General features: G+C 33.1%; 3 protein-coding genes and 1 pseudogene across 3 annotated transcripts; 3 read left to right on the top strand and 1 right to left on the bottom strand.

Annotated features, from left to right (window-relative positions):
* LOC111455559 overlaps window positions 1-3,728 on the top strand; it is a 5,261-nt pseudogene extending 1,533 nt beyond the window's left edge.
* A 1,987-nt stretch (window positions 3,729-5,715) lies between these two features.
* LOC111455558 (probable sphingolipid transporter spinster homolog 2) lies at window positions 5,716-9,122 on the top strand. Its single transcript, XM_023097270.1, has 16 exons — window positions 5,716-5,774; window positions 5,924-6,055; window positions 6,141-6,242; window positions 6,326-6,430; window positions 6,523-6,598; window positions 6,686-6,760; window positions 6,848-6,950; window positions 7,019-7,084; window positions 7,178-7,247; window positions 7,362-7,432; window positions 7,512-7,588; window positions 7,706-7,819; window positions 7,914-8,033; window positions 8,325-8,453; window positions 8,546-8,624; window positions 9,034-9,122. The coding sequence occupies exons 1-16, from the start codon at window positions 5,716-5,718 to the stop codon at window positions 9,120-9,122; spliced, it is 1,467 nt and encodes a 488-aa protein (XP_022953038.1).
* Window positions 9,123-10,470: 1,348 nt separating this feature from the next.
* Window positions 10,471-13,713, top strand: LOC111455206 (glutamate-1-semialdehyde 2,1-aminomutase 2, chloroplastic-like). The gene is made up of 3 exons (XM_023096779.1): window positions 10,471-10,667; window positions 10,997-11,170; window positions 12,411-13,713. Exons 1-3 carry the CDS (start codon window positions 10,500-10,502, stop codon window positions 13,476-13,478), a joined length of 1,410 nt encoding a protein of 469 aa, XP_022952547.1. The 5' UTR covers window positions 10,471-10,499; the 3' UTR covers window positions 13,479-13,713.
* Window positions 13,714-15,498: 1,785 nt separating this feature from the next.
* On the bottom strand, window positions 15,499-19,302 carry LOC111455208 (soluble inorganic pyrophosphatase 6, chloroplastic-like). Its single transcript, XM_023096780.1, has 6 exons — window positions 18,954-19,302; window positions 18,129-18,289; window positions 16,654-16,754; window positions 16,357-16,538; window positions 16,178-16,276; window positions 15,499-15,756 (listed from the first exon to the last, which is right to left on the bottom strand). The coding sequence occupies exons 1-6, from the start codon at window positions 19,215-19,217 to the stop codon at window positions 15,664-15,666; spliced, it is 900 nt and encodes a 299-aa protein (XP_022952548.1). The 5' UTR covers window positions 19,218-19,302; the 3' UTR covers window positions 15,499-15,663.
* Window positions 19,303-20,129: the final 827 nt, after the last annotated feature.

Raw genomic sequence — 20,129 nt, 5'->3', positions numbered from 1 at the left:
TTTTTTTTTTTTTTTTTTTTTTTTTTTTTTTTTTTTTTTTTTTTTTTTTATGGAATTAGATTTGAAAACTAGAGATGGAACATCTAAAAAGGATTTAAAGGCCGTGGAAAGTTCCTCCAAGTAAGCAACTCATTGTTAAGTTAGAATCTCGTGCAATTTTGTAGATTTTATTAATGTCATTTTCAAATTAGATCACATTGTATTTGTATCTTACTAGAATATGATCGGATCTTTTTTTTATAATTTATGACAGCTCTACACCTCAAGATTTGAAAGCCATTTTGGTCGATAAGGTTTTTGTCGTCAATGTTTTAGGTATGTTTTATCATATTGTCAAGTATTGGTCATATAATATCTCAATTTTGGATATAAGTATTTTCAATTATATTTTGTTCAGGTTTTGTAGTATATACGTTTGTGATCAGTGCATACGGGTCCCAAAGCTGGCTATGGCATTTATCAAATGGTAAACTATTTATCTCAATCATCTTTGTTCAGGAGAACCACGGTTAAGATATAAACTCGAAAAGGTTGAAAATAATGAATAATTAAATGAGAATTTTTTACATTTAGGAATATTTTTTACAGAGCCCTAGATTCCCTTGGCACCACTCTTTCCAATGCTTTTAAGGTAATTTTATTTGTTATTTGAAGGAATTTATTTCTTGAATTATGTTTACATATATTTGAATAATGTAATCTTATATTTCAATTGTAGCTTCTTTCTTCTATAATGTTTATTGGAGCAGCGTTTTGCTTTGGTGCATTTTGCTTCAAAAACATGTACGCCTTTCTAGTTTTTTTCTCGGTTGGCGAGTTGCTGTTTGTCTGTTTTATGCTATGAGTATCTCCTAGTTGACATGACCTTAGTAAAGATATGACCACCGATATTCATAAGGGGATTGACTTTCCGGAGTATTCTAGTAATTTCTAAAAGTAGGCCACATTAGGGACGGTATCGATCATTAAACATCGAATGAGAATAATGTTGATTCTTTAAGTGGGTATTTCGTTACCGTTTAATCTGTTTTTTTTTTCTTTGAGTTCAATGGCAAGAGATGCATTAATTAGTTAACCTATAGTGCAGTGTGCAGTATTTTCGTTTTTTTATGAATATCGATGAGTTATTTTTCTTTCATCTTTGAAAACATGTCATAACTAGATCGTAATGTTCATGCATGTTCATGTTGATATTGATATGTCTTTTATTAGAAAAGAATAAATGTTGATTATTATATTGACACATTTTTTCTTTTCAGGAGTGTTTTTGATGATATAAATAAAGAGGATGTGCAACAAGGTACAATTAATGGATTGAAAGCAAGACCTCTTTAAAAACAAAAATAATTATCTCAAACAATTCAAAGTTGTGCAATAGTTTAGGGTCTTTTACTAGTTCATCTTTTAGAATATGATTTCAGTATATTTCAACATTTTGTTGTAAATATTTATTTCTTCAATTATAAAAAGAATAAAAAGTTAAAAAACATTAAATTTTATTTTATTTTATTTATTTACTGTTACTTTTTTTCGGGGGATTAATTATAAATTTATTTTATTTAAATTGATATTTATATTTCTTCTGTTTAAAATTTTTAATAAACTTTATAAACTTTATAATAACTATTATATGTTAAATAAATAAATAATTTAAGTTAACAAAATCTATTTTAAATTAAATTTATTGGTTGAATAACTAAATTTATAATAGTTTAATCTTTTTCAAATTATATAAATCCAATTAAAATAATAAATAAAATTATATAAACTTAATTAAAATAATAAATAAATAAATAAGCTAAATTTTCTAATCATATAAACAAGTAAAATAATAAATAAATAAATAAAATTGGTTAAATTCCTACCAATCATATAAATTCAAGTAAAATAATAAAATAAATAAATCTTTAATAGGCTAATCCAAATCAAAGTTAGATTTTTTCCCTCATTTCAAATTATACAAATTAAATATTATATCGAGAAATTAAATATAAAAAATAGGAGAAACATTTGTAAATTAAATATAATAATTGGAATCTAATTAAAAAAATTAAGAGAAACACTTTGTAAATTAAATATCATAATTAAAAACTAATAAAAAAAAGGTCATTCATCTGATCAATTATTATATTAGAACACTCTGTTGTGAGGGAGGGCGTGAAGGAGATTTAGAAAACTTGTTGTAATAGATTGATTATTTTCTAATGTTACGAGAGTATCTAACGTCACTACGTTGGATCAATTACATGGATAGAGAGGTCAATGCTGCCATTGCGAGCATGAATTGGATTCAGAAAAGTTGTCGTGTTGATGATACATGCACATTTGGTTCTGGAATAAAGTAAGATTATTTTTATTGGTTATTATGTAATGTTACAAGAGTATCTACTAGCCGACCTGACGTGTTATACCACCCGATGTTAGATAAGTATTCATTAGGGTAAGAAGGGAATTGACTGAAGGTATATAAAGGCCGAGCTGTCAACGGGGCAGGTCAGGTCACTAATTTTAGATGAGTATTTATTAGCGTAAGAAGGAGATTGAGCGAAAGTATATAAAGACTGAGATGTTAATGGAGCAGGACCACTATGATTTTTTATCTTTTTAATCTTTCTAAAAAAGATTAAAATTTTTACCCTTTCTTTAAATTATTTATCTCAATTCACAATTGACATTTTAGAACATTTTTTTTACATAAATGTGCTGATATGATTTTTGGAGGATTAACGTGGGTAATTATTGAAACAATTGGATTACCAAGGCACCACTATTTGATTTCAAGGTAATTTTATTTATTATTCGAACAAGTTATTTCTTCAATTATCCTTAATGATATATTTGAATAATGTAATTACTTCTTACATTTCAATTGTAGCTCTCTTTTGATACAACATTTATTGGAGTAGCGTTTTGATTTGGTGCATTTTGCTTCAAAAACATGTACGACTTCCTAGTTTTTTTCTCATTTGGCGAGCTGCTACTGTTTGACACACACGTATACTATTCTTTTATACAAAGTTATAGCCTACTTCTATCTGACGTGACATTAGTAAAGACATAGTCATCGATATTCATCTAAGGATAAAAAGGAGATCGACATTACGGAGTATAAAGACCTAGCCAATTATAAACTTCACTAGGGAGTCAAATTAAGAAAGTTAGAATGTCATGTAATTTTGGATGCATAGTCGACCAAACCCAAAAGCCTGAGCTAATGTGTTAGTCTATATTTAATATTTTTGTATCGATTCTTTAGCTAATTACTTCTCTGATCGCAGGGTCCGATAAACTTCGTGTGCCTACATTGCATGATGCCTAGTCTAAGGCCGCTTTCTATGGCTATGTTCACAGTTCCAATTCACATCTCCCGATAAACTTCGTGTGCCTACATTGCGTGACACCTAGTCTAAGGCCTCTTTCTATCGCTATGTCCACAGTTGCAATTCACATCTCCCGATAAACTTCGTGTGCCTACATTGCGTGACGCCTAGTCTAAGGCCGCTTTCTATGTCTATGTCCACAATTGCAATTCAGATTTTTGGAGATGTGCCATCTTCGAATCTTGTTGGAGTTGTCGAAGTTAGTTGTTTAGAAGTTAAGTCTATTCTATATGTTTTTAGTTAAAAGTTTTAACAATGTTTTATTAACTCATATTAATGATTGTGTAGGACCATTTTAACCGGGAACACTTCTCTCATTCCTACCGGATGCTATTGTATGGTCAATAGATAAACGTTAGGACACATGGACATATGACAACACGAACACATAATTTCTAAAAAGTAGGCCACAACATGTTAGAGACGATATCTAAGGTTAAACATCGAATGAGAATACTGTTCATTCTTTGCATTAAATTAATTTGTTGACCTATGCTCCGGTGGGCATTAGCTTTGCTTTTTATGGATATCGATGAGTTGTTTTCTTCCCATTTTTAAAAATATGTCATAACTAGATCGAATGCTTGCTCATGCAAATCCATGTTGAAATCGATATTATGTTTGAGTATCTATCTCTATTAGAAGAGAAGAAAGGTCAATAATTATTATGACACGTTTTTTCTCAAGAATATTTCTTTTTGACGATGTAGAGGAAAAGGATTTGCAACGATCGAGTGCAAAACCTTCATTTGAAAACAAAGAAATTATCACAAACAAACTGAGGTTTGCAAAAGTTTAGAATCTTTCACTAGTTCATTTTCAATATAATGGGCAGTAAATAAACAATTTTGCACCATTCTAACAAATAATGTAAAAGCTATTTATAATTTAATTCATTTATATACTAATTTTTTATGATACCTATTTAAGAGAATATAAAAATAATATTTCATTATAAATTTATTCTATTGATATTGATATTTCTTAAATTTAAAATTTTCAATAAAATTCATAAATTTCAATTATTAGAACAATTATTATTATATGATAAATAGATAAATAATTAAATTGAGCAAAATTTATTTTAAATTAAATTGATTGCTTGTTTTATAAATAAATTTTTTTTTTTCTTTCGATTAATCATATGAGCCCAAATAAAATAATAATTAAATAAATAAGCATAAATAAAAGTAATACACTCCTGAATAAAAAAAAGTCTTGCAAAAAAATCAATAGAATAAAAAAACAAGAAAAAAATAAATAAATAAACAACTTCCTAATTTTCTTTCTTTCCTATTTTATTTATTTAATTTTTGAGTGGGATAAATCTTAAGAAAATTAAATTTTAAAAGAATTAATTAATTTATATTCAATTAAATTTTATATCTAAAGAAATTCTAATTTTCTAATTTGATTTTTTTATCAATTCGTACGATACAAAATCTAATTTAAAAATATTATTAGATGTAATATTTAATGGAACCTAATTTTTACATTTTGTGGGAAATAAATGAGGTTTAGAAAAATTTAAAATGATTAAATTTGTAATTAAAAAATGCATGAACAAAATTTATGATTATTTAAAACGACCAAATCTTTTCTGTTTAAGAAAATTAACCCAATCTAATTTGAAATACTAATCCAATCCAATCTCTTAGTTAGGTCGGTTCAGGTTGTCGAATTCGAATGTACACTCCTATCTCACGAAAGAAAAAGAGACCAATTTGATTGTTAAAATCAAGCACAAGCTACTCGAAAATGACAACCGATGTCTTTTTATGATTTTCATTTTTGACTTTTCAAAAGAAATTAAAAGATAAAATATAATTGGAAGTTTCAAAATTAAAAAATTAAAATTAAAATCTAAGCATAAATAAAATATGCATAAAAAAAATAGTTAAAATCAAAATCTAAACATAAATAAAATATGAATAAAAAATTTACTAACTCATCTAAAATTACAAAAACATAAAATATAAATAAAAAATTTATAAATATTCTGATTACAAAATTACAAAAGATAAAATATAAAGTAAAGATTTTAAATGGGTCGAAATCAAAATTTAAACGGTTAAAATTACATAATCAAAATTATGAAATATAAAATATGAATCAAAGATTTAAAATACTAAATTTAAAATTACAAGAGATAAAATATGAATCAAAGATTTAGAACGGGCCCAAATCAATCATACTTTCTCCTATTTATTCTTGTAATTCCTCCGCTCTCTCATCTTCAAATTGTACACTGTCGTTAGCTCTTTTTGCACTATTCTGAACTCACAAACCCTTCATAGTCTTCGGATATCAAACTTTTGTTTTGTGTTTTGAACTAATGGCTACTTCTGTATCCTCCGACGTTAGTTCCAACCGATCTTGGTTCACGCCATTGCGGTACTATCCTTACTCTTCTCTTATTTTGGTTTTTTAATATGATAGCAATATTTGAAGCTTCAATCATTCGTCATCTATGTTTGATTAATCTGGTTAGACTTCAACTCATTTCTATTTTTTTTAACTTTAAATCTCTGTTTATTTTGCAGACTACTTGTTCTGTTTTGTGTCATCCATTTACTTAATTATATGGATAGAGGAGTTATTTCAAGCAATGGCGTGAATGGAATCCCAAAAACGTGTAGTGCTGATGGCACATGCACATCTGGTTCCGGAATCCAGTAAGATTTATTTGAAGTGCATTTGAAAATATTTTATTGTCATTTGTTGATTTTTTAAAGATGTTTGATGGATTATTATGATTAGGGGACAATTTAAGTTAAACAATTTTGAAGACGGAATTTTATCTTCTGCTTTTATGGTTGGACTTCTTCTAGCTTGTCCAATATTTGCATCATTGTCGAAGAGGTAATCTAAATAACTGTTGAGAATTTGTCGATTATGTTTTGAGTATAATTTGTTCGACTTGTCATATAATTTAAATTTTGCAGGATAAATCCATTTCGACTCATAGGTGTTGGATTATCAGTTTGGACTTTGGCCGTGATTGGCTGTGGTTTTTCATTTAATTTCTGGTCGATTGTTGTGTGTCGTATGTGAGTAAAGATCTTATATTTTTTTTCTCCTTTTCAATCCTTTCCTTCTAATTTTTTACGACTCTCATGAATGCAATACTTTTTCTTCGAAGGATTGTCGGTGTTGGTGAGGCATCGTTTATAAGTCTTGCGGCACCATTTATTTATGATAATGCACCCGCTCATAAGGTTCATTTCATATTCATTACAATAGTATACTAATAATGTTTTAGCATATCGTCTATCTAGTTGAAAACATTTTCTTATTTGCTACAGAGGACTAGTTGGATTGCAATATTGTATATGTGCATGCCTACGGGTTATGCAATTGGCTATCTTTACGGTGGATTTGTAAGTTCTTATTTATTTGGATAACTTGTTTACCGCATACTCCTAATTAAATATGTGTGTAGTTAACTTTCAACTATTAATTGATAGGTTGGTGAACGTCTAGGTTGGCGCTATGCATTTTGGGGCGAGGCAATATTAATGTTTCCGTTTGCAATTTTTGGTTTTGTTGTCAAGCCTTTGCAATACAAGGGTAAGGATTGAACTTATATCATACAACACTTTTTGTACCACCACTAACTAAACTATTTGTGGATGTAGGGTCTCCTTCTCGGGAGACAGTTAACGCACCATTACCTGTCGATACAGCTACCTCGTTAGTTAAAGGTACTTATGTTCTACTTCCGTCTCTTGCTTTTCTTGTGCATGTTGGCATGTTTATGAGTCGTAATAATTTTTTTGGTTTGTATATGGAATTAGATTTGAAAACTAAAGATGGAACATCTCACAAGGATTTACGAGAGAACAACTCTGAAGATAGTTCCTCCAAGTAAGCAACTAATTGTAGATCTTATCAATGTCATTTTCAAATTAGATTATAAGAACGTTACATTTGTATCTTGCTAGAATATGATTTAATCTTATTTTTGATAACTTATGATAGCTCTACACCTCCATTCCTCAAAGATTTGAAAGCGCTTCTGGTCGATAAGGTTTTTGTCGTCAATGTTTTAGGTATGTTTTATCATATTTGTCAAGTATTGATCATATAATATCTCAAGGATATAAGTATTTTCAATTATATTTTGTTCAGGTTTTGTAGTATATACGTTTGTGATCGGTGCATACTCATATTGGGGCCCTAAAGCAGGCTACAGCATTTATCAAATGGTAAACTATTTATCTCAATAATTTTTTTTAAGACGAACTTAAGATATAAACTCGAAAAAGGTTAAAAATGATGAATAATTGAAGGAAATTTTTGACAATTTGGAAATTTTTTAACAGAAAAATGCAGATATGATTTTTGGAGGGATCACCGTAGTTTGTGGAATTATTGGAACAGTATCAGGAGGTTACGCCTTAGATTACCTTGGCACCACTATTTCCAATGCTTTTAAGGTAATTTTTATTTGTTAGGAAGGGATTTATTTCTTGAATTATGTTTACAGATATATATTTGAATAATGTAATTATTCTTACATTTGAATTGTAGCTTCTTTCTAGTACAACGTTTATTGGAGCAGCGTTTTGCTTTGGTGCATTTTGCTTCAAAAACATGTACGCCTTCTTAGTTTTTTTCTCGGTTGGCGAGTTGCTGCTGTTTGCCACACAGGTATATTCTTAAAAAACATAATATTCTATGCTATGAGTATCTCCTAGTTGACTTGACATTAGTAAGGATATGACCATCGATATTTATAAGGGGATCGACTCTCTGGAGTATATAAAGACCGATCTAATTGTAAATTTCAATGGAGAGTCAAATTAAGAAAGTTTATTAGAAGGTAGTTTCGTATGAGTTAGTTTAGGAACTCTCTAAGTCTACTCTCCATCAAACCAACTAATATTAGTCTATATTTAATATTTTGTATCGATTCTTTACCTAATTATTTCTACGTCGCAGGGTCCGGTAAACTTCGTATGTCTACATTGTGTGACGCCTAATCTAAGGCCGCTTTCCATGGCTATGTCTACCGTTGCAATTCACATTTTCGGAGATGTGCCATCTTCACCTCTGGTTGGAGTTCTCGAGGTTTGTTCTTTAGAAGTTAGGTCTATTTGATACGTTTTAAGTTAAAGGTTTTAACAATCAAAGTTTTAACAATGGTTTGCTCAATTTTGTAGGACCATCTTAACAATTGGAGGAAGACTACTCTCATCCTCACAACCATTTTTTTCCCGGCTGCTATTATATGGTTTATAGGTAAACGTTAGAACACATAGACATATGACACGAATATGACAACACGAACACGTAATTTTTAAAAGTTTTTCACATTAAAGACGGTACCGATCATTAAACATCGAATGAGAATACTGTTGATTCTTTAAGTGTGTTTCGTTACCGTTTAATTTGTTTTTTTTCTTTGAGTTCAACGACGGCAAGAGATGCATTAATTAGTTGACCTATGCTCCAGTAGGCATTACTTTCGTTTTTTATGGAGATCGATGAGCTGTTTTTTTTTTCATCTTTAAAAACATGTCATAACTAGATCGTAATGTTCGTGCGTGTCCATGTTGATATCGATACTATGTTTGAGTATCTATGTCTTCTGTTAGAAAAGAATACATATTAATTATTATATTGACACATCTTTTCTTTTCAATGACAGGAGTATTTTTTGATGATGTAAATGTAGAGGATGTGCAACAAGGCACAGTTAATGAATCGAGAGCAAATGAAGTTTCGGCACAAGTTTAAATCTTCTACTAGCTTATTTATTTTTTTTAGTATGATTTCAATTTATTTATTTTTTTTTTTGTAAATAGACATTTTTTTTCCATTGTAGGTAGAATAAAGAGTTCAGAATTAGGGTTATTATTTTGTTATAAATTTATTTTATTTAGTTTGATATTTGTATTTTATCGGTTTTAAAATTTTCAATAAAGTTAAATAAATTTTTCAACTTAAATTTATATTATTATGGGTTAAATAAATAAATAATTTAAGTTAGCTAAATAAATAATTTAATTAGTTATAAATTTATTTTATTTAGTTCGATATTAATATTTTTCGGTTTAAAATTTTCAATAAAATTCATAAACTTTCAATCATTAATATTTATTATTATATGTTAAATAAATAAATAATTTAAGTTAGAAAAATCTATTTTAAATTAAATTTATTAGTTTGAATATAATTAAATATTTTTCTAATCATATAAACCCAATTAAAATAATAAATAAAATTATATAAACTCAATTAAAATAATAAATAAAATTATATAAACCCAATTAAAATAATAAATAAAATTATATAAACTTCACTAAAATAATAAGTAAATAAATAAGCTAAATCTTTTAATTATTAAAATAAAAATAAATAAATAAAATTGGTTAAATCTTCCACTAATCATATAAAGTCAAGTAAAATAATAAAATAATAAATAAATAAATAAAATTTTAGATTTTTTCTGTCCTTTAAAATTATAGAAATTAAATATTATAGTGTGAGAAATACTCAAATTAAATATCATAATTAAAAAAGAGTGAAACACTTATGTAATATGGGAGAAACATTAAATATCATAATTAAAAAAAAAAAATAGATAGAGAAAAAACACTTATAAAGTAATTATCATTATAAAAAACAGTAGAAATAGACTTATAAATTAAATGTGTTGAAAATATATTATTTATATTAAATTGGACATGAACCGGGCATGGCCGGTAATTAAGAGGTAATGTAAAATAATCAAAATAATTGTCGAGTGGTGATGTAATTAATCGATTATAACTTATTTGACTTTTTAAATCTTATAACACTTAAAATTGAATGTGTAACATGAACCCTGTCTTAACCCAACAACAACATGAAAAAATATATTTTTTCTTACATAACTATTTTTTAAGGTAAATTCACAAGTTGTGGAATGGATACCAGTAGACTAATCTTTAAAATATATCTTTAAAATTAAGAGATAAAATATAATATTTTTTAAAAAAATTTAATGACAAAAAAACTCATTTTATTTATTTAAATATTTTATGTCACTCAAAATTATTTTTATAAGAGTGGTGGTCTATATATACCTTCTCTTATCTTCTTCCATCTTTTAACACAGTTTACAGGGAGAAAATGGCGGTCAATCTTGGCTTCGTCGGAATCGACCTCCCATGGGCCACTGAGTTATCTCGTACCTCTTCACGGTCAGCTCGTTTTGGCCGTGTCAAAATGGCCGTCACTCTCGATGAGAAGAAGAATTTCACTCTCAAGAAGTCTGAAGAGGCTTTCAATTCTGCGAAGGTACATTTCTTGTTTTCATTCACTTTTATCCTTCCACGTCCATGGAATCTTTCGGATTGTTTGGTGAAACTCCTCTTTTTTGTAATCGTTGGCTTTTTCTGTGTTCGCATTAGGTTTTCAGTGTGTGTTTAGATATGTTTGATTGAGGATGAGAATTCGATTTGAATTCCATGGTCTGTGATTCTGATTCCTAGTGGCGATTTTAATGACCTAGGAGTGCGATCAGATTTTTATTGTAACGCACATTTTGTGGTTTTGTTGTGATTTGTTCGACGTTCGACGTCTTGATGGTGAAAATAGTTTTGAACGCTTTTGAAAATTGTATGCAGGAGCTAATGCCTGGTGGAGTGAATTCCCCTGTTCGTGCCTTCAAATCTGTTGGTGGACAACCGATAATAATCGATTCTGTAAAGGGTTCCCACATGTGGGATATTGACGGTAATGAATATGTTGATTATGTGGGTTCTTGGGGACCGGCGATTATTGGTCATGCTGATGATGAGGTACAATTCCCCATAGTTTAGTTTCTTCAATTTGTTTCTACTTGGATTATAGTTTCTGTTTCTTGGGATCTTCTGCCTTGCTTCTGAGTCTAAAGTTGCTCATCCATAATGTGACTGATATTGTCCTCTTTGAGCTTGCCCCACACCCTTATAAATGGTGTTTTGTTCTCCTCCCCAACTTATGTGGAATCTTATAATCCACCCCTTTCGAGGCCCAGCGTCCTTGCTGGCACTCGTTCCTCTCTCCAATCGATGTGAGACCCCCACCAAATCCACCCCCTCCAGGGCCCAGCGTCTTTGCTGGCACATCGCCTCATGTCTACCCTCTTCCGGGGCTTAGCCTCCTCGATGGCACATCGCCTGGTGCTTGGCTCTGATACCATTTGTAACAGCCCAAGCCCACCGCTTGCCAATATTGTCCTCTTTGGCCTTTCCCTTTCGGGCTTACCCTCCAGGTTTTTAAAACACGTCTCTCCACTTCGGGGCTTAGCCTCCTCGCTAGCACATCGCCCCGGTGTCTGGCTCTAATACCATTTGTAACAGCCCAAGCCCACCGCTAGCCCATATTGGCCTCTTTAGGCTTATCCTTTATATCGCTAGTCTGGAATTTTTCTTAGCTGAAACCTCCTTGGGGAGACCCCTAATAGTGAATAGTGATGATCACCTGGCCATTTGATTCCTATTTTTACTTCATATCTATTTAATGGGAAATGCAATAACGACCTCTCTAACCTTCAATGATAAAGCACAGTGTTCTTCTTTCTATTATATATTCATCTAAGGAATAGACTTCATTTGGAGGCTTGGAGCAAAGTGTCGGTTTTAGAGGCATATGGCATGAACATGATTCATATTTGTTTTAGAGGCATATGCATGAACATGCTTCATAAAAAACGTGAAAGCTATCTCTATAATAGAAAAGAACAGGAGGAATTACATGGAAAAAAGTAGGTGGATACTATAGAACTATATATTTGATCTAAATGGCAGAAAGCCACAAAGATATCAGTTGAACTTCGCTCCGAAAACGAGTACGAACAATGTGTGGAGCATATTGTATCTTCTAAAAATTTACAGGTTTAAATCTCTAGATATCATATAAATTATGATTCACCATATCCGAACTCTTAAGAGATACGAACGTAAACTTTTTAGAAGTTGATGAATGTATAATTTTGTTTGTCCTAACTTTTTTTAAAGGACATGTTCATAGATATTCATCACAATAATATTCTCATAGGTACTTGCAGCTCTAGCTGAAACAATGAAGAAAGGAACTAGCTTTGGTGCTCCATGCCTTTTGGAAAATGTTTTAGCTGAGATGGTGATATCTGCTGTTCCAAGCATAGAAATGGTTCGGTTTGTTAACTCCGGTACCGAAGCATGCATGGGCGTGCTTCGGCTTGCCCGTGCTTTTACTGGCAAGGAGAAACTCATCAAATTTGAGGGATGCTACCATGGCCATGCTGATCCATTTCTTGTCAAGGCTGGTAGTGGAGTGGCAACGTTGGGCCTTCCCGATTCTCCTGGCGTCCCGAAAGCAGCTACCTCGGAAACTCTTACTGCCCCGTTCAATGACATAGCAGCTGTAGAAGCCATTTTCAATGCCAATAAAGGAGAGATTGCTGCAATTATCCTTGAGCCTGTTGTTGGAAATTCTGGTTTCATTCCTCCAAAACCAGATTTTCTAAATGCCATACGCAAACTCACCAAGGAAAACGACGCTCTCCTCATCTTCGATGAGGTCATGACAGGATTCCGCTTGTCTTACGGTGGAGCTCAGGAGTATTTTGGAATAACACCCGACTTAACAACGCTCGGAAAGATCATTGGAGGCGGTCTACCCGTCGGTGCATATGGAGGGCGAAGAGAGATCATGGAAATGGTAGCACCAGCAGGACCAATGTACCAGGCAGGCACCTTGAGTGGGAATCCATTAGCAATGACTGCAGGGATACACACACTAAAGCGATTGAAAGAACCAGGAACCTATGAATATCTAGACAAGATCACGAGCGAACTTGTTGAAGGCTTGGTGAGTGCTGGGAAGAAGGCGGGGCATGCAATATGTGGAGGGTACATAAACGGGATGTTCGGGTTCTTCTTCACCGATGGTCCTGTTCATAACTTTGAAGATGCTAAAAAGAGTGACACTGCCAAGTTTGGGAGGTTTCACAGGGGAATGTTGGAGCAAGGTGTATACCTTGCGCCTTCTCAGTTTGAGGCAGGGTTTACCAGCTTGGCGCATACTTCTGAAGATATTCAACATACTATAGCTGCAGCAGAGAAGGTTTTCAAGCAAATTTAGTTTAGATTCTTTATTGGTTTCAGTTTTCTTGTAGCATTATGGTGTGGTCTGTAGATGAGTTGCCTCTTAGGAGATTTGTATCTGAGTGAGTTGTGTAGTGTAATGTTTGTTGTTGAAGACTATGCAGTAATCTCTGTATAACTCTTGTTTTCTACTGGCTGTTGACCTTGTAAGAAAATCGAATTTACGGCATCAATGGCAATGGCAATGGCGAAGCGTCGTAGTTTTCTTTTGAGTTCGAGTTCGATAGTAAATGTAATGGGGGAACTCAGTTCTTGGTCCTCGTGTTCTATACTAGTTGAACTATGCTTTGTTTGACATTTAAAGTATTGTGATTGATAGTGCCGGTAGATATTGTCCTCTTTAGGCTTTCTAACTCAATTTCTGCCAGTAGATATTGTTCTCCTTAGGCTTTCCAATTTCACTTCTAGTAGATACTGTCTGCCCTCTTTGAGCTTTCCTTTCCAGACTTTCTTTAAGGTTTTTAACACTTTCTTTTGGCTTTCCCTTTCAAGCTTTCCCTCAAGATTTTTAAAACGCGATTGTTAAGGAGATGTTTTCCCCTTAAGGTTTTTTTTAAAACGCGATTGTTAAGGAGATTTTCTACATTTTTGTAAAGAATGTTTCATTTCCCTCTCCAACATCTCACAATCCACCCCTTCATGCCCAGCGTCCTCGGTGGCACTCGTTCCTCTCTCCAATCAATGCGGGATCTCGAAGTACGGATATGAGATCAACCTCTTGGTCAAAGACACGTGGTTTATACTAGTTAAACTATGTTTAGTTTAGCAACTTAGGCATTGCAATTGAAGGTGATGCCTTTTAACTCTTATTTGTAACCAAACCACCTCTCTAATAACCATTATACCCTTACTATTCCCAAAAACATCCCCTATCACTTTACTTACTTATTTGTATGGAATGACTTGAGTAACTAGTATAGTTTGTTCATTAATATTAATTATTTTGCTAAGTCAGTTCATCACAGATTTTAAAAACAAAAAATAATAAGATTTTATCTCGATTATGAACAATCTTATTATTATTTTTAAACAAATGAATTTATTATCAAATGAAATCTGTGTGAACACAATGATTTGATCTCACAAAGTTGGATGTCAATGATATAACACCAAGCTATGATCAGAGTGTCACGGTCATATTCGTCCAAGGCGTGTTATCCATGACAATATGCTCTTTATGTCTTTCCATGTTCCAGTGTTTTATTTTTGTATTTCTAGGGAGTATGACGTTTCGGAAAAATCATGTTTAAGCATGCCTACCAATAGTTATATACTGTGAGTCGTTGATGTTACTCTTTTGTTTGCATATATAATCTCTCTCAAAAATCTATCTTTTGCTTGCGTATATAATCTCTCTCAAAAATCACTCTCTTAAATTGAGACCAAAAGTTCGAGCAGATACTATCCAGAACCCTATGCTATCCTTTCCCCCATTAGACTGTCTTCTCACCCAACAAACCCAAAACAAAAGACAAAAAACAAAACAAAACAAATGAAGAGTTTCACTAAAGTTGGCGTGTTCTCTCTAAGTTGGTGGTGAGAATTCTACCCTTAATAGAATCGGTAGATTCTTTTCTTATAAGAGCCCGAGCCTATCGTTCCTTCTTCCTTCTCCAACCGATGTGAAATCTCACAATCCACCTCTTAGGATTTAGCCTTGTCGTTGGCACACCACTCTTGTGTCTGGTTCTAAAACTATTTGTAACAGCGTAAAGAAAACAATATCTGCTAGCGATGAAATTAGGCTGTTACATTGATGATGTCTTTTCTTCTATTGACGGGGACAACAATCTCTCTTTTTTTCTTTTTTTTCCAAGCACTTCAATTATAAAGATTTTGTGCATGGAAACTACAAAGCTTCATTTTGAAGTGTCTTTTAAACGGGTCGAAATCTCTCGACAATTCTTTTTTATGTCATTAAGGTAGGGAACTAAATCAAGAATTCTTTTGCTCGATCATTATCATCTATAGGATTACGGTGAGTTGTTGTCCGATACAAAAACAAAATCACCAACTGGGCATATATTATTCTGTCTCAACAATGGGAAAATGGGTTCCATGTCATTATAAACATATAAATAAGAAAGCCAGAATTCACAAATCCGCTTTCACGTTGAGCACTTACATAAATAGAACCTGCAGCTTCCTACAATCAATGAACTCTATACAAGAGATAGCTCACCAGAAGGAATTGATCTCTTAACGAGATTGGCCCAAGATTTGTTGGTCTCTTCAATAACTTTAAGGGCATAATCCTGCACCAAGTATGCCATGTTACAACTTAAGCTAAAAGAAGATATAAATCAAACAAAATTAGTTACAATGTCAATGTTTTTTTTATTCACTCGGGGTTGGGGACAGCTAGGGGAGATCAAATTTGGGCAGAAAAAAGCTAGATCCAAAGATTGCTTAAATAAAGTGAACGCAATAAGAATTTACTGCTGCTAGTAAAAAGAAAAGGAAGTATGGAAAGATGGGTCACGTGGGATTCCCAACACCCCAATTGTAAGATATATATATAGATCAGGTATGGTGCACTATAGCAACCATCTTGTATTCACAGGCAAGCTCTTATGCTGTATTGGTGAATTGAAATTATGATCCCTTTGAGCTATAAACAAAAAGTTGCGAAAGGCTCAAAGAATTGAGATTTAGGGATGGAGTTTGTATACTTACCTTGTTTGCAGGCTTGTTTCCCAGACCAAACTTGTTAGCAGGTTTTCCATCAGGGATCTTGTAGTCTCTAAACCAGTCCCTTATAGCAGTTAAAGTTCCCTGCAGGTAACTCTTGGATTAGGTAGGTAAAATCTTTCACTCCATTAGTACATACATATTCTGGTAAAGATGATGAATACCGGGAAATGTTTCTCGACGTCGTCTATATCGTTCACTAGTGAAGCTTTAGGATCATCTAGTGAAATTGCAACTATTTTCCAGTCAAGTTCCCCTTCATCAATCATGGCTAAAGCAGCCAGTGGTTTCACTTTCAGAATCTCACCTATCTTCCGATCACTTTCACCAATTTCAACAACATCAACTACAAAATAAAACAAAATCATTGGGTTTATAATTTGTGACATTTTATTCATTTGGGTTAAGGAAGTTACAAAAGCTAAGAAGAAAGTTCAAGGAAAACAGCCTGTGGTGCATACCGGGATCATTGTCTCCAAATGCACCTTCAACTTCAGAGTTAGCTAAGGATGGATCTTCCCATGTTTGTGGAAGTAATCCGTAATTCCAGTTGATATTGTAACTGTGAGACACAGCAATCAAGTGGTTAAGTATTAAAAGAGACGGTATTCGAGAATCAAATGTCATATGCAAGAGTCTCAAACTAATCATTTAAAAAACGACAAATAAAAACTATGCATATCAATATTCAAGAAACAACTAGAGGTGGAAAGATAGTACTTATGGTTACAACTACATAAGTGTGAGATCCCACATCAGTTGGGGAGGAGAACGAAACACCTTTATAAGGGTGGGAAACCTCTCCCTAGCAGACAGGTTTTAAAAACTTTGAGGGGAAGCCTTAAAAGGGAAAGCCCAAGGAGGACAATATCTACTTGCAGTGGGCTTGGGCTGTTACAAATGGTATTAGAACCAGACATCGGGGGATGTGCCAACGAGGAACGTGAGCTCCAAAGGGGATGGACACGAGGCGGTGGGCCAGCAATGACGTTGGGCCCCGAAGGGGAGTGGATTGGGGGGTTCTACATCGATTGAGAAGGGAATGAGTGCCAGCAAGGATGCTGACCCCGAAGAGAAGTGGATTGTGAGATCCCACATTGGTTGGGGAGGAGAACGAAACATTCTTTATAAGGGTGTGGACCTCTCCCTAGCAGACGCGTTTTAAAAACCTTGAGGGGAAGCCCGAAACGAAAAGCCCAAAGAGAACAATATCTGTTAGCGGTGGGCTTGGGCTGTTACAAATGATATCAGAGCTAGACACCGGGCGATGTGCCAGCGAGGAGCCTGAGCTCCGAAGGGGATGGACACGAGGCAGTGTGCCAACAATGACGTTGGGCCCCGAAGGGGGTGGATTGGGGGATTCCACATCGATTGAAGAAGGGAACGAGTGCCAGCGAGGACGCTAGGCCCTTAAGAGGAGTGAATTGTGAGATCTCACATCGGTTGGGGAGGAGAATGGAACACCTTTTATAAGGGCGTGGAAACCTCTCCTTAGCAAACACGCCTTAAAAACCTTGAAGGGAAGCTCGAAAGAGAAAGCCTAACAGTGAGCTTGGGCTATTACATTAAAATAGTCTAACTCTCCTAGATTCAAATTCTTTTGAAAAATCTATTAGTGGAGGCTGAAATGGATATTTTGACAACAACTAGAACTGAAGTAGAAAAATCTTTTACACGATGTTCTCTCAAAAATAAGTATCTGAGAACCAAATGAAAAATGTTGCTACACTACGATGGACGAACACTAACATTGTCGATGAGAAAAACAGGATACGGCCACTGGGTTGTGCCTTCCACAACCATCCATTTATACGAGTAGGCACTTGGCCAACAGCTAACTTATTATATCATGTCTAAGTCTAACAAACTTCAGTACCCCATAGAGGCCCAGAAATAATATGTAGCAAAGCTAAGCAACAAATGCATCGTTTCTTACGGGTAGTATCGAAGCTTTCCCTTCTTGGTATCTTGCTTTATAGGAGTGAACAGCTCGTCTGTTGCAACCTCCATTTTTGCACTGGTTTCTTTAGGAATTTCAACAATGAAGTTGAAAACACCATCCCCCAAATGCAGTGGTATATCATGCCAAGGAGAGACCTACACCATAAATGGCACTTCCTTTATGACATGATGAAATAAAATGTAAAAGAGTGCAGCATTCTTGTTAGTTCATATGAGAACGTAGAATACATTCACTCATAAGACATGAAAAAAGTTCGTTCAAATTAACTTTTTAGACCACGATAAGAGAAGTAAGATTCAAATTATCTTGTTTGATCAGTATACACATTTTCAATCTTATAAGCCTTGGAAAAAAAAACATCATATCTGAATCTGACAGAACGCTAACATGATTAATCTCTGACACTTCAGAGTTCCAAAGAAAAAACTAATCCCAAATCACGAGTCTCTTATTCGCAGTCCTTCAAATAAATTGTTGGAGAACATAAGGTATCCGCTTGCATAAGGGATATACACCAATACACACAGAAAAACAGGGTCCGCAATCCAAGATCTGCATCCTCGCAATCAATCACAGTTCATAAAATTCTAAAGATCCATCCAAACCAAAATTCGAAATGGCAATCCAATTCGTTAATTGCAATCAAACCCATTCGCCTTACAACCCAAAAAATTCATCAAATTCATTACAAAAACACAAACAATTCTCAAAACGACAAATAGAGATTCAAATCCATCGAGTAACATGCCGATACAGAAACGGAAAAAGAACATTACAAAAAAAAAACAGGGAGCGCACCTTTTTGCCGGACTGATCAGTGAAGAAGACGCGATAGTCAAGGGTTTCAGGCTGACCTTCCTCCTTAGTCTTGACCTCAGGGATGTACAAAGCTTTGCAGGAGAATGATTTTCTGGAGGAAGGAAATGTTCTGGAGAGGGAAATGAAATTGGAGTTGAATGGGAGGGTATGCTTGGGGAGAAAAGAGGTCTTGGAGAGAAAACAGGAGGCGGCGGCGGCGGTGGTGGTGGTGGTGGCATTGGCCAAGACTCTTGCGGCGGCCATGACTCTGCAGGATTAGGGAGAGGCCTCTGGAACAGAGTGAAGTGAGGCTTTTATGGGGAATTTTGAGAGTTAACCACAAAACAAATGGACACCACAGACTGGAGGAGGGAGAGAGAGAATGTATGTGGCCGTTTGATTCGTCAAATTACATTTATACCTTCTCAAAAATAAATTAATTAAAATTAAAAATTATATCATAAAATAATTTTTTTTGGAGCTAAAATATTAAAAATATTCTCTAACTACTTTTTAATTTTCAAAAGCTAAAAAAAATAAAGGTATTACGGAATTTTTTAAAAGTTTCAATAGTTTTATATTTTTATCTAAGAGTATTATAGAAATTTTTTAAATTTTAAAATTATATTTTATAAATTTTTTAAATTTTAAGAATATTTTATTGTAGGGATATTTTTTTTAAGTTTAAATGTTGATATGAACCCTGAGAGATTTATCGTACAATATACTTCAATGAAGATGTGAAGAAAAATGTTGTTGAAGTTATTAAAAGATATTTCCATTCATACCACATGGAACAAGAATGAAGTTTCATTGTTATAAATTTTGGATGGATCATAATTTAGAGTCAGTGTTTTTTTAATTTATTTTAAGATTAATTTACATAGTAGATAATTATGATAATTATGTATGTTGTATTTGTGAGTAGATTGGAAAATATAGTAAAATGAGTATTTGTGCTTTATTTAGTCAATGACTAAGTTTATTTGCAATTATATGTAATTTAAGTTGCATATAGAATCAAGTTCAACATGATCAATCTTCCTTGTGGAGTGATTCAAATCTTAGACAAGTGTTCTTGCTTTGAGATATTTGATAAACATGATCGGTCTTGCTTGTGGAATGATTCGAATATCAAACAAATATTCTTACCTTGAGATATTCGATCAACAAAAT

This window comes from Cucurbita moschata, unplaced genomic scaffold, assembly GCF_002738365.1.
Source record: "Cucurbita moschata cultivar Rifu unplaced genomic scaffold, Cmos_1.0 Cmo_Scf00017, whole genome shotgun sequence".
Classification (NCBI taxonomy): Eukaryota; Viridiplantae; Streptophyta; class Magnoliopsida; order Cucurbitales; family Cucurbitaceae; genus Cucurbita; species Cucurbita moschata.
Note: the sequence above shows the minus strand (reverse complement) of the source record. Positions and strands in the feature narration are given on the sequence as shown.